The sequence below is a fragment of the Erythrolamprus reginae genome, unplaced genomic scaffold (genome assembly GCF_031021105.1).
Source record: "Erythrolamprus reginae isolate rEryReg1 unplaced genomic scaffold, rEryReg1.hap1 H_21, whole genome shotgun sequence".
In the NCBI taxonomy this organism is placed as follows: Eukaryota; Metazoa; Chordata; class Lepidosauria; order Squamata; family Dipsadidae; genus Erythrolamprus; species Erythrolamprus reginae.
Window position 1 is genome coordinate 589,546 of NW_027248475.1, and position 11,974 is coordinate 601,519.

Below are 11,974 nucleotides of genomic sequence, written 5' to 3' on the forward strand. Positions count from 1 at the left end.
TGGTAAAAATTCCAAAAAAAATATCCTTATTCTTATTAACACTTTGCTTAATTATTTTTGTTAATAATTTTTAGAGAACATATATTTTAATGTATAGCTTTATTATACACGTGGTCCTTAACTTATGATAACAGAGCCCAAAATTTATGTTGCTAAGTGACACATTTGCAAAGTGAGTTTTGCCCTATTTTATGCCTTTTCTTTCCACATATGTTAAGTGAAGCACTGCAGTGGTTAAATTAGTAGCACGGTTGTTAAATGAATCTGACTTCCCCGTTGACATTTGCTTGTGAGAAGGTCACAAAGTATGATCACGTGACCATAGGACACTGCAACTGTCATAAATATGAGTCAGTTGCCAAGCATCTAAAATTTGACCAGGTGACCAGGATTGCTGCAATTGTCGTAAGTGTGAAAAATAATGTCATTTTTTTCAGTGTCATTGTAACTTTGAACGGTCAGTAAATGAACTGTTGTAAGTTGAAGACTACCTGTATTACTTTTATCAGTGCTAATAAAGGAGAACATTTGTAGTTCAGGGATGAAATGAGGGGGGTCCTTGGTGCTCTAGTTCCAGCTTTGGTGATATTACCTTGTTAAGGTAATGAAACATCTGCAAGAAAACAAGCAAGCTCAGAGAGCACCATGGACCCCTCACTTTTACCAGTGTTAGATAAATAAATGGGATATTATTGTAATAAGGTGTTTATTGAGTATATCATATTTGATTTATTTTATACTTGCTAATATATAATGCACTTAGTCCTCTTTATTGATCCTGGTTGTATTTCCTATTGTTGTTTTATATAACTCATTTTATTATTTAATGTTGCTGGTCATTGACCAAATAAAAAAAATCAAATAAAAAATTTCAAAATTTCTCATCTGAAGGAAGCCTTTGGTTGTCAGTGATAGTCTAACTGAATAAACTGAAGAGCCCTGTGTTTTTGGATTGATGTAATTATAATTATTTGAAAACATGCATACTGTATTACATAGCTACATGCCATTTTCAAACGAGAAAAAGAGTCTATCATTGATTTAACACAGGCTTATATCTTACATAATTTTGTAGCAAAAGCAGAAACTTACAGAATCTACAGGTACAAGATTTTTTACAATGCAGTTTGTGAAAATGGAATAAGACAAAATTATTCTTAGGATATAGGAAAACCTGGTCTCAACTTCAACTTTGCAGTCTATTAAACTTTAAGCAGAAAGATAGAATCTAGTATTATAATTCCTTACCTTGTTATCCACAATCACAGTATTTTCCAAAAGGATTTTGATGCTTTAAAAAATTCATTACACAAAGTTGGGTGGGCCTGAGCAACAAGATTTCCCCCCTTAAGATAGAATCTTGATTTCCAATAAATCACTAGAATTGTTAAAGGTCTAAGTTTTTTACAGATTACCAGCTTCTCTATAAAGGAGAAATTTTATTCTGATATTGAATCACCTATAACTTCAGTAATTCTGATTAATAAATTGCAATTTTCTCATTATATAAACAGACTTATACAATACATTTTGTATTGCAACGTATTTTCTTCTTGCTCCCTTTTCTTCAGTCATTTCATCTGCAAACATTTCTCCTGAGGGATGAAGTTTTCCGGCCATATAGGTAAGACTACATGGGCTATGTGACTCCACAAGCCACTCAACTTGTCTGTATCCGTGTAGTTATAAGACTTCGGTGTGTCTGAGTTAGTAAATTTAGCCCAGAGGAAATATTTCACTCTCTCCTCAACTTGCAATAAGGAAAAGCTCTTATTCAAGGACTCCCCATCCAGAAGAACGGTTAATAGTAATGCCACATCTTTAAATGCTGCATTTTCATGGTCACAGTACTTGTAAAAAATCAGGGTGGAACCTGCGGGCAATGAGTCAAACCGATGGACTACCGCTGCTTTGTTACCATTCTCGAAACCAGAGCTCAGCTTTTCATCGACATTAAGTTTGACAACATCACTATCTTGAGCTCTTGTGCTGGCCCCATCAATTTTAATCGTAAGTGCACCTTGAGAAGATGAGAAAGCATCAGCAATCTGGTTGCTTAAACACTTCAACACATCTTCAGCTTCTTTTGAAGCGGTGAGTAATAAAATAGCTGGTTCCAAATGAGGGTGAGAAGAATTTAGACGTTTCTCAAAAGTAACTTGGATTCTGTTCCAAACTATTGCGTCTTGACTTGGATAAGTGTTCCTGAGCTCTTTCATTTGTTTTTTAAATGTTTGTAGAACTTTATAATCCATTTCAGAAACATGAATTGGTGAATGCCAAAATATATACCATCCACCAGCAGCAATACAAGTTGCAACAAATATCACAATTGCTGTAAGTGAGGATCTTCTTTCAGGTTTAGAAACTAGTACACATATGTAAGAAAGGAAGAAAAAACCCCTTCAGTAATGCATTCATATTTTATTATAATAAGTATATATCTTTATCTATTTGAGTCCTTCTAAACATTTATCCTAAGAACTTAAGAACACAAGTGTTCCAGAAAACAGACTGCAAAGAACTCTAACTCATTAGGAAAGTGTCAACTAAACATTTCAGTCAAAATAAAGTGTATAGTTTTTTCTGAAGATTTTAACACACATTACACAAATAACGAAACTGATTTAGAATGCAGTCCATTTATCACTATATATAGGTTGTTGCTAATATATTGACCAAAGAACCTCTGTCATGAAGTGACCTAAACCTATACCCTCCACAATCCATGTACAATATTAATATCTGAAAATACAGTTGTACTATTTATTAAATTTCCAGATTGCCCAACCCTATTAACAAAGTGGCTTCACAAAATTAAAATAACTCCATAAAAACAACAATAATAAAACAACTACCAAAGAGAACAAAATAATCTCTTCAGTTCAAAAGGGCCTACCAATCACTCTTAACCAAAGCCTAGGAAAAAGCTGAGATTTTAAAGAACAATTGAAAATGGGCATGATCGAAAACATGGATCTCGGAGGGGGGGAAATGTTATCGCACAGCATAAATGGAGTAACAGAAAAAGTTGTCCCTGGTTTCCTCTTAGTGACACTATTTTGCAATGGGACCTGAAAGAGGTTAATGCTGTCAGTGCACACAAAGCAGATGGGCACTTACAGGAATCGTGCAGTCTCTCCATTATTATCTATAGTAAAATGAAATGGCTTTATAAGTGATATCTACCTAGAATTACATCCGGTAGCCAAATAAGGGCTAACTGTAAATTGCATTCTTCTATGCGCTTGCTGTCCCATATGTACTTCATCTGATCACTAGTTGCTTCTCTCTGGCAATTGAAATCTACTTATTAGATTGTATTCCTAGTCTTTAAAATAGAAAAAGAAAGTCATTCTGCATAACCGAGCATATACTGAATTTGTCTCAGTATAGAGAGTTCCAGATTCTTCAGATATTTCAGACATGAGTGCATGTAGATTATATTGGTTACCACCATACAGAGTTCTAAAGGATTAAAAATGAGTCTTACTTTTTAAAGCAGTCTGTAGATCCTCCTTCTGTGGAGCACTGAGCTTCTCACGCTTTGTGATTTTGTGATCCCTTAATATTATGTCAGCCTTTGCTATTTCAAAATCTGGGTGGAGCAAGAGATAAATACATCACATTCAATAACTACTTTTGCAACTTTATAATATAAAAAGTTTTCATTGGAAACAAGCAATAGTAAAATCAAATTTAAAAATAATTTTAATTTGAAGCCATTTGAGTTCATTTTAACATAATTTGTAAAATCTTGTGTTTTAATTCTTAAAGGAAAGAAACTATCCAGCTTTGACTGTACATGACATGAGGATTTCTGGACTTCTGTAAGACTGAGCTAGATTAAAGTGACCAGATTTTAAGATTGGGAAAAAAGGACACCATTGGGGGTGGGCGGCTGGGGTGCTAGAAACATTTCACCAAAAAAAAAAATCGCAAAAAAAATAATAACTTTCTCTCTCTTTCTTTCTCCAGCTCTCTCTCTCTCCTCTCTCCCTTTCTCTCTCTCCCTTTCTCTCTCTCTCTCTTTCTCATACACCACATACAGGGGTTGAAGTAGGAGTGGGAGGGTGCCGAGAGCAGCGGCACTGGGCAGTCAGCTGAGAGCAGGAGCTCTAGGGCGGAGGCACCGGGGGGGGGGCGCGGCTGGACGTGATGCTGGACGCCATACATGCTGGTGCTGTGCTCGGCATGGGTGAGGGGCTAGCACTGGCCTGTCAGCATGTATGGCGTCCAGCAACACGTCCAGCCGCTGCCTGGAGCTCCCGCTTACAGCTGACCACCCCACCGGCGCTCCACAGCTACTGCCCAGTGCCGCTGCTGCCAGCACCCTCCCACTTCTACATAAACCCCTGTTTGGTGCTGCCACCAAAGCTGACCAGCCCCGCTCTTCCTGCCACCCGAGAGCTGCAAAGTTCACCTGCTGCCGCCGGGTGCCAAAGCTCCTTTGTTCAGCACCCGTTTCCCCCTCCCCCCTCTGTTGCGGTCTCTTATCCCCGCAGGGTGGCAGGAGGAAGAAGTCCTCTGGGCATAACAAGAGAGGAAAGGTGGCGGCGGTGGTGGCTGGGCTCCTGAAGGAAAAGAAGGCAGGAAAAGTTCTCCCGCCCTTAAAATGCCCCCGAGGAGTCCCTGCAGTGCCCGAGCAGCTGCGGCTTCTGCCCAGGCAGCGGCATCCCTTCCAAGCCTCCCCGGTCCAGCCCGCCCGGTCCAGTCTGGCTCAGAAGCCCTGGGTGTCACCCGGAGAAGATCCTCCGAAACACCCCAGATGCCTGCAATGCACAGCTGAGGCCGGGACATGACTCGGCTGATGATATTTTGGAAACCCAGTGGGACGCGGAACAAATAATTTAAAAGCGTGACTGTCCCCCAGAAAGCGGGATGTCTGATCATCTTATGCTAGATCCCTTTCAGATCTTATCCCATATTTTCCTCTCTGCTTTATATAAATAATCCAACAGTCAGCATGATTTGGTTGTGACAAGGTTCCAGCTTGTGAGATAAAGAAGGATTATTGAAAGAACTTGCTGCTACTCTGACAAGGTGGTTATCAACTTTTCAAAGCAAACTGGGGAGGAAAATGATAGTTAATAGATAAATAAATAGATAAATGGGATTTGGGCTTTATTTGTCCAGACAGAGGGGAAAAGATAGTATAAATGATCCTGCTTTGCAGAGGCTGACGCTCTTTAGGACTATTCTCTATTTATCCAAGCATAATAGGAAGTAATCCTGTTAAAATGTGACTTTACATGCACAGGTATCTTCCACCTTCTCAATCGTGGGCCCCCTCTCAAATATTTTTGTGTTTATTTAAGAAGTTGAAATAGGGGCCACATTTTGAAACATATGAAAAAGTTTTAAAAACATATTCTAATCCAACTATTCTAAAATCCCATCAGTTTAATTAAAAAGAGGCTTGTTTGAAATGTTATATATCTTAGCTCTAATAGAGTAGTTTAACAAAGGAATCTCACAAACGCTGCTAGCCAGCTGTTGCAAAACTCTGTGGTGTACCATGGATGAAGCACATGTGTGAACAAAACAAACTAGCAATCTTATTAGGCTGCCAGAACTACTTTGTGGTAAAAAGCATTGTAGACTTCCCAAGCTATATATGCCATACAGTTAAAAGACAACCAAAGAAGTTATACATCTTTTTAGATTATTGAGGGTAAGACCATAACTTGCTACGATTCAGACAAAACTGATATAACTGAGATTAGATAATCTGATGAATCATGGGAATTATGTATTTGTTTGTTTATTTATTTATTTGACTTCTATACTGCCCAATCCCGAAGGACTCAAAGCAGCTATCTAAAAAACAATAGTTTGTTTATTATTATTGTTATTGTTGCTGTTGGAAGGGACCTTGTAGGTCATGTAGTCCAATTTAATTTAAGCATTTAACAAATCTGTGAATTTCCTTTAGAACAAAAAAAAAATCTTCACACTTAAAATAATTTGGGGGGGGGGGAAACAGACTTTTGTTTGATTTTTAAAATCTCTACTACACATTCCTTATGCCCATCTTTGAAACTATACCAGTGCAATGCTAGAGATTTACTTTTGAAGAATTACTTCAAAACATGCAGAAAACCAAGAGAACAATTCATTAAACTGCCAGGATTGAACAGCTACTTTAATGCATATAACACACAGGATATCTTTGCATTTCAAAGATACTGTTCCAAAATGAACAACTATGATTCTTAGAAAATAATACTATAACCTCTAGAAATGAATGAAAATATTTTAGAACTGGATCTGCAGATAGGCATTTTTCAAGTTTTGAATTTACCATTTTATGATGGAACATTTAAGTTAATACAAAATGGCATTTACATTTTTTTAAATTTAGAAAATAAAGTTATAGCTTGTTATTCAATTCCAAAAATAAGTAACACAGAAGAATCAATAGAAGGCCTGCTCTTTATTATCATTTAAAAACCAGTCAACCTATTCTCATTTTCTCCTAATTTTTCAATTTTCTCATGGAAAAAACACTAAGCAAAGAAATTTTTAAAGGAATGACATTTTACCCTATAATGAAATATGACATTTTTGCCTTTCTTATCTTTTTTACATTAACTCTTCTTTCAAGGATAGGGAGAATGCAATTCCCAAATATTGAAAGCAAAACCACACTAAAGCAAAACCTTATTATTAGTACAATGTTGGGTTCAACCAATTAAAAAAAGCAAAGGGTACCTTTCAATACATGTCATTTAAAAAGACATTTAGAAAAGTACAGTAATAATACAGTGGTACCTCGTCTTACAAACTTAATTCGTTCCGTGACGAGGTTCGTAAGAAGAAAGCTTTGTAAGATGAAACAATGTTTCCCCTAGGAATCAATGTAAAAGTGAATAATGTGTGCAATCCCAAAACTCACCCCTATTGCCTTCTTCCCGGCCGCATTCAGATCCTTGTTCTGGGGCGGGTGAAGGGGGAGGGAGAAGACAACGCAGGCTGCCTGGAGGGAGTCTCGTTGGTGGATTGACACATGTGGGAAGCTGCCTGGCAGCTTGTCAATGGTGGTTTTCCACCCGAGAGAGAAAGAGAGAGGGAGGGAGGGAGAGAGAGGCTGACTGCCTCTCTTTTGCAAATGAGCTGAGCCAGCCCCTCCCCTCTCCTCCTGCCCCGCCGCCAAATTTGTCCTGAGAGGCACTGCAGCCGCCTTTTTCTCTGGGCTGGGGCAGCGCCTCTCCTCAAAAGCCCCAAGATAGGGCTGCTGGGTTCCGCTGCCCCCTGGACGCGCCCAGTGGATTTGCCCGAGGAAGAGAGAGCAGCTGAGGGACAGGCGAACACGGGGTTCTCCGTCCGTCATACACACACAGAGGAGAAGGAGGGCAAGAGAGAGGGTGAGAGGGGGGAAAAGAAATGGGGAGAAAGAGAGGAAGGGAAAGAGAGATGGTGTGTGTGTGTGTGTGTTTGTGTGTGTGTGTGAGAGAGAGACAAAACCACAGTTCTCCCTTCCCCACCAGTGCACCGTGAAAAATTTAACAGCCGAGGTGGAGGTGGGGAGGGAAGGACTGAAAGGCAACCAAGCGAGGCTCGTGAGGTAAACTCCAGTTTCTCAGCATGGACCAGCAAAAGGCAGCAGCGGGAGGGAATACAAAGAACAACTGGAGAGATGGAGCCACACTCGGCTACCTAGGCTTTCTGAGAGAGAAAGAAAGGCAAATAGAGAGGAAGAAGGACAGAGAGAGACCCATTTTCAAGAGGGGAGAAAGAGAGAAATGAGTCCTGTTTTCCAAAGAGAGAAAGAGAGGCAACTGGGTAGGAGAGAGGAAGGAAAGAGCCCGGGCTCTCTTACTGCGCGTGCACTCTCTTACTGCCGCAGGGATTCCCCTGCCTTGTGACTGCCACCGCTGGGATTTCCCATTTGCTTGCCGCCCCCGCCGGGATTCCCTGCCTCCGGACTGAAATGCCTGGGATTTTCCCTTTGCTTTACAGCAGCTGGACGAGATGCCTCCTCCTCCTCCTCTCCTCCTCCTCCGGAGCCCGCGGAAGAGAAAGAGGAGAAAGAAATAGTCCCATTTTCAAGAGGGGAGAAAGAGAGAAATGAGTCCCATTTTCCAAAGAGAAAGAGCGGCAAATGGGTATGAGAGGGGAAAGAAGAGTCCCGTTTTCAAGAGGCCATTCTTTCTCTCTTTGGAAAATGGGACTCCTTTCTCTCTTTCTCCCCTCTTGAAAACGGGACTCTTCTTTCCCCTCTCCTACCCATTTGCCTCTCTTGCTCTTTGGAAAATGGGTCTCATTTCTCTCTTTCTCCCCTCTTGAAAATGGGACTATTTCTTTCCCCTATTTCTCTCCTGCAGGCTCCGGAGGAGAGGAGAAGGAGGAGGCATCTCGCCCAGTTGCTGGAAAGCAAAGGGAAAATCCCAGGCATTTCAGTCCGGAGGCGGTGAATCACTGCGGGTGCGGCAAACAAATGGGAAATCACGGCGGTGGCAGTCACAAGGCAGGGGAATCCCTGCAGCAGTAAGAGAGTGCACGCGCAGTAAGAGAGCCCGGGCTCCAGTTCGTAAGGTGAAGATGGTTCTTAAGAAGAGGCAAACAAGTCTTAAACACCGGGTTCGTATCCTGAAAAGTTCGCATGAAGAGGCGTTCGTAAGACAAGGTACCACTGTATTTCTAACCTAATGACAGACATAGTATTCTCAATCAGAACTATATATCTGCTATAATTTATAGTGGCAGATCATAAAAATAAACACATAATTAATATAAATATTAAACCAAATAACATACATATGACAGAGCCCAACATTAATAAATACCTTGTTTTCTGTGCTTTAATTCTTCCAAATTCTGCACTGAATCTGAAAAAGAACCTCAAAAGGAGAACAAATGATCATTTTAAAAGATATAATCTAAGAGGTGTCACGTCTTCTTTACTACAGTATGTCTAAATTCAAGAACAGATATTTATTAAAAATATTTATTCACCAATTACAAAATTCCATCCAAAACTAATTTGCTAGTTAATTAAACCAGCAAAAAATAAGACAAAACACAGCAACCATGTATACTTAAAACAGCTTTATTAAGATACGAAAAATATCTATAATATCTATAATAAAAAAAGCAAATCTTAATCTAGGAATTGCCAAGATTAATGACAGTAGGATGTCTAGCCATGCCCTACACTATCTTTATTAGTCGAATATTCAGGTATTTAAACTCTTTTTAACCATTTATTCAAGCTTTAAGAGAAAGTAAGTTCTGATTTATGAACACAACATGAAGATTGCATTTTTTGAACAACAAACAGAAAGCTCTACTCAAAGGAAAAAAGAGTGAACAGGATTGTAAGAAAAATAAGGACAAATAGATATTTGAAGTTTGTGACTAGATGATTTTAAACACAAGCACCAATAGTTTAAGCTGCTTCTGTCTTAAAAAGGGAGTCGTGGGGGGGGGGGGGGGATGGCAGGTCCAAAACAGCACTAAGATCAAGGAACAGAGAGAGGAATTGGGAACAGTTGCCAAGAGATTATTGACATAATCTAGGCATGCACAAATAAAATCATAGATTCCTCTGTCTGTCTCATAGAGCCCACCAGCAATATGCATCTAGGGCAAATTACCTACTTTTGTTATCAGTTCAATAAGTGACTGCAAAGTCACCCAATTTCAGTTCCATAAAATACACATTGATTAAAAGAGATGCCAGGAGATGCATTATTTTCACATCTGTTGTAATATTACAAGGGCTACAAAAGCAGTCTTGACCGATGACCATAATGGAACTTGCTTAACAACCTCCACTCCCTGCTCTTTTAGCAACAGTGCGGTCATTCAATGACTGAGCTGGTCATTCAGCAGGGCAAGTCTCAGGGTTGGGAGCCTCTGCTCCAGGCCTTCCCAACCCTGAGACTCTTCTGTGCTTCACTTCCCCTTCCATGCAGGATCCCCACAGCTTTTGGGCACGCTCCTCCTCCCATTGGGTTCTCACAGGCCTTAGGCCTGCTTCCCATCCCAGCAGGTCCTAGAACCTCCACTTTGCTTACCTATCAAAGATCTCTTGAGCTCAGGAGTTCGGGGCAGGGAAGGAGAATTTCCTATATAATAAGTCACAGTTAGTGCAAGTTCAAAAAACCCGCAATATTCGATTTAGTGAGAATTGTAAATTGATACTAAGTGACATTTAATGTGATAAACATTTAATGAGAGTCTAGTGTTTGTGCAATTAAACCAAGCAAATGCATAGCGACAGTTTTAGATGCAGCTAATCTTTATTTGTGCAAAATGGGAGAAAAGAAAATTCCTGTCAGAGGAAAATAGTACAAGTTTAAAACGAAGAGGTCCACTATTACGTTAGAGCAAAAAATTGTGCATATGAACGCTGAAGGAAAAATCCATTGTGTATAAAATAATTTAAGTTTTATTTTAAGAATATCAATATTTGCTGTCTGTAGTTTATGTCTTTAACAAGATTAGGATTTCCTGTTTTTCCTTATCTTGTGACTGTCATTTTGGAATCTGTTTTTAACAAGATAAATGTTTGCTAATTAACAAGATAAATGTTTTCTGATTAACAAGGTAAATGCTTGCTGTTTACCCAATAAACCATATAAGGTGCTATTCATCTCCAGGAGAAAGAAACAGGATGTAGACCATATTTAGACAAGGAATTCTGTGTACCCCTATGATAGGTTGAGGAATTCTATGTACCTTTGTGATTTGTAAAACCTATATAATCTGCTCTTTAGCTTCTGTACAAGTGTCTCTTCCCTTGGGAAGAGTACCCGCTTTGCAAACAGTTTTTTGGTATACCCAGAGAGAATAAACATTTCTGTTCTCTTTGTCCAAATGTCTCGTGTGAACTTTTTCATAAAATTTCAGCGCACAACTTGGGGGCTCTCCGGGATTCCATCCTGTTGACTGTCCAGGGAGGAGCGTCTTTAGGTGCACCCTGTCCCATTTGGACAGAGGACGGACCTCCATGGAGAGGCAATTGGCTCTGGTAGACCCATAAAATTGGCTAAACGAGATCACTAGGACAAGGAGACAGAAAGAGGAAGAGACAAAGAGAAATAATAGAAGGCCCCTCGAGGACCGGGCAACCCTGTGCACAGGTCTGGTAAGTACCTGTAATTTGCTATGGCATTTTACAACTAAGGGACTACTTACTCAGATGGTTATTGGGCGGGTAGGCTAGGTTGTTTGGAGACTATTGAGTGTGTGTGGTAAGACGTCCTTTTGAGGGGTCCTATTAGAGGATCTGCAGGACGATGTGAGAGTTGACTCCTGATTTGCGGTTCCATCCTCCCGTGAGGGAATTGGCCAGAAAAGGAGGCACGAATGTTGGTGAAGTGTGAATTGAAAGTCTCAATAGTGGGGAACTCCAACAGGGAAATCCTAGTGGGAAAACTACCATTAACGTCCAAGGGCAAGATAATTCTTGGAAAGGTGGGCTAGGTAGCTTGGAGACTAAAAGATACTCCAATCTCTTAGTGGTAAAACTGCCTTAAAAATCTGAGATCAAGAAGTAAAGAAAATAATGGGAAATAAAGAGTCTGCAGACATAAAGAGAAAGAGAGAGAGAGAGAGAGAGAGAAAAGAGTCTGGTTCAGACTCTGAACCTGAAGAGAAAGAGTTGCTAAAACTTTTATTTAAGGAAGTAAAAGAGTTAAAGGGGCAGATAGCCCAGAGTTAAAGAGTTAAAGAGCTCTGTAGTAACAAAAGGAGGAAAGTTAGATTTTGAAAATGCCTGGAATCAACAAAGTCTGAAAATGCAATTTTTGAATTGGTCATTTGATTTAGACCCTCCAACTACTATGCAGATTTCAGGAGAATGGAAATTCCCCAAAACATCAAGTTTACTCCAAGTAAGAAAAGAGGCTGAGTGATTAATAGGGGATTTAACATAATAACGATGTGTAGAATTGGATTGATTGTGATATGTTTTGGCTGGCCAGCAAATGAATGATGTGTGTGTTTGTGTGTAGAATAGAACTCA

The 11,974-nt window shown here is 39.8% G+C and overlaps 1 protein-coding gene across 1 annotated transcript; it reads right to left on the reverse strand.

The window, feature by feature from the left end:
* Nucleotides 1-751: 751 nt before the first annotated feature.
* On the reverse strand, nucleotides 752-10,038 carry LOC139155473 (torsin-1A-interacting protein 1-like). The gene is made up of 4 exons (XM_070730609.1): nucleotides 10,023-10,038; nucleotides 8,790-8,843; nucleotides 3,494-3,598; nucleotides 752-2,368 (listed from the first exon to the last, which is right to left on the reverse strand). The coding sequence occupies exon 4, from the start codon at nucleotides 2,253-2,255 to the stop codon at nucleotides 1,572-1,574; it is 684 nt and encodes a 227-aa protein (XP_070586710.1). The 5' UTR covers nucleotides 2,256-2,368; nucleotides 3,494-3,598; nucleotides 8,790-8,843; nucleotides 10,023-10,038; the 3' UTR covers nucleotides 752-1,571.
* Nucleotides 10,039-11,974: the final 1,936 nt, after the last annotated feature.

What these genes read in the sequence shown, in the direction of transcription:
- LOC139155473 (XM_070730609.1), bottom strand. Translation starts at nt 2,255, where the DNA reads ATGGATTATAAAGTTCTACAAACATTTAAAAAACAAATGAAAGAGCTC.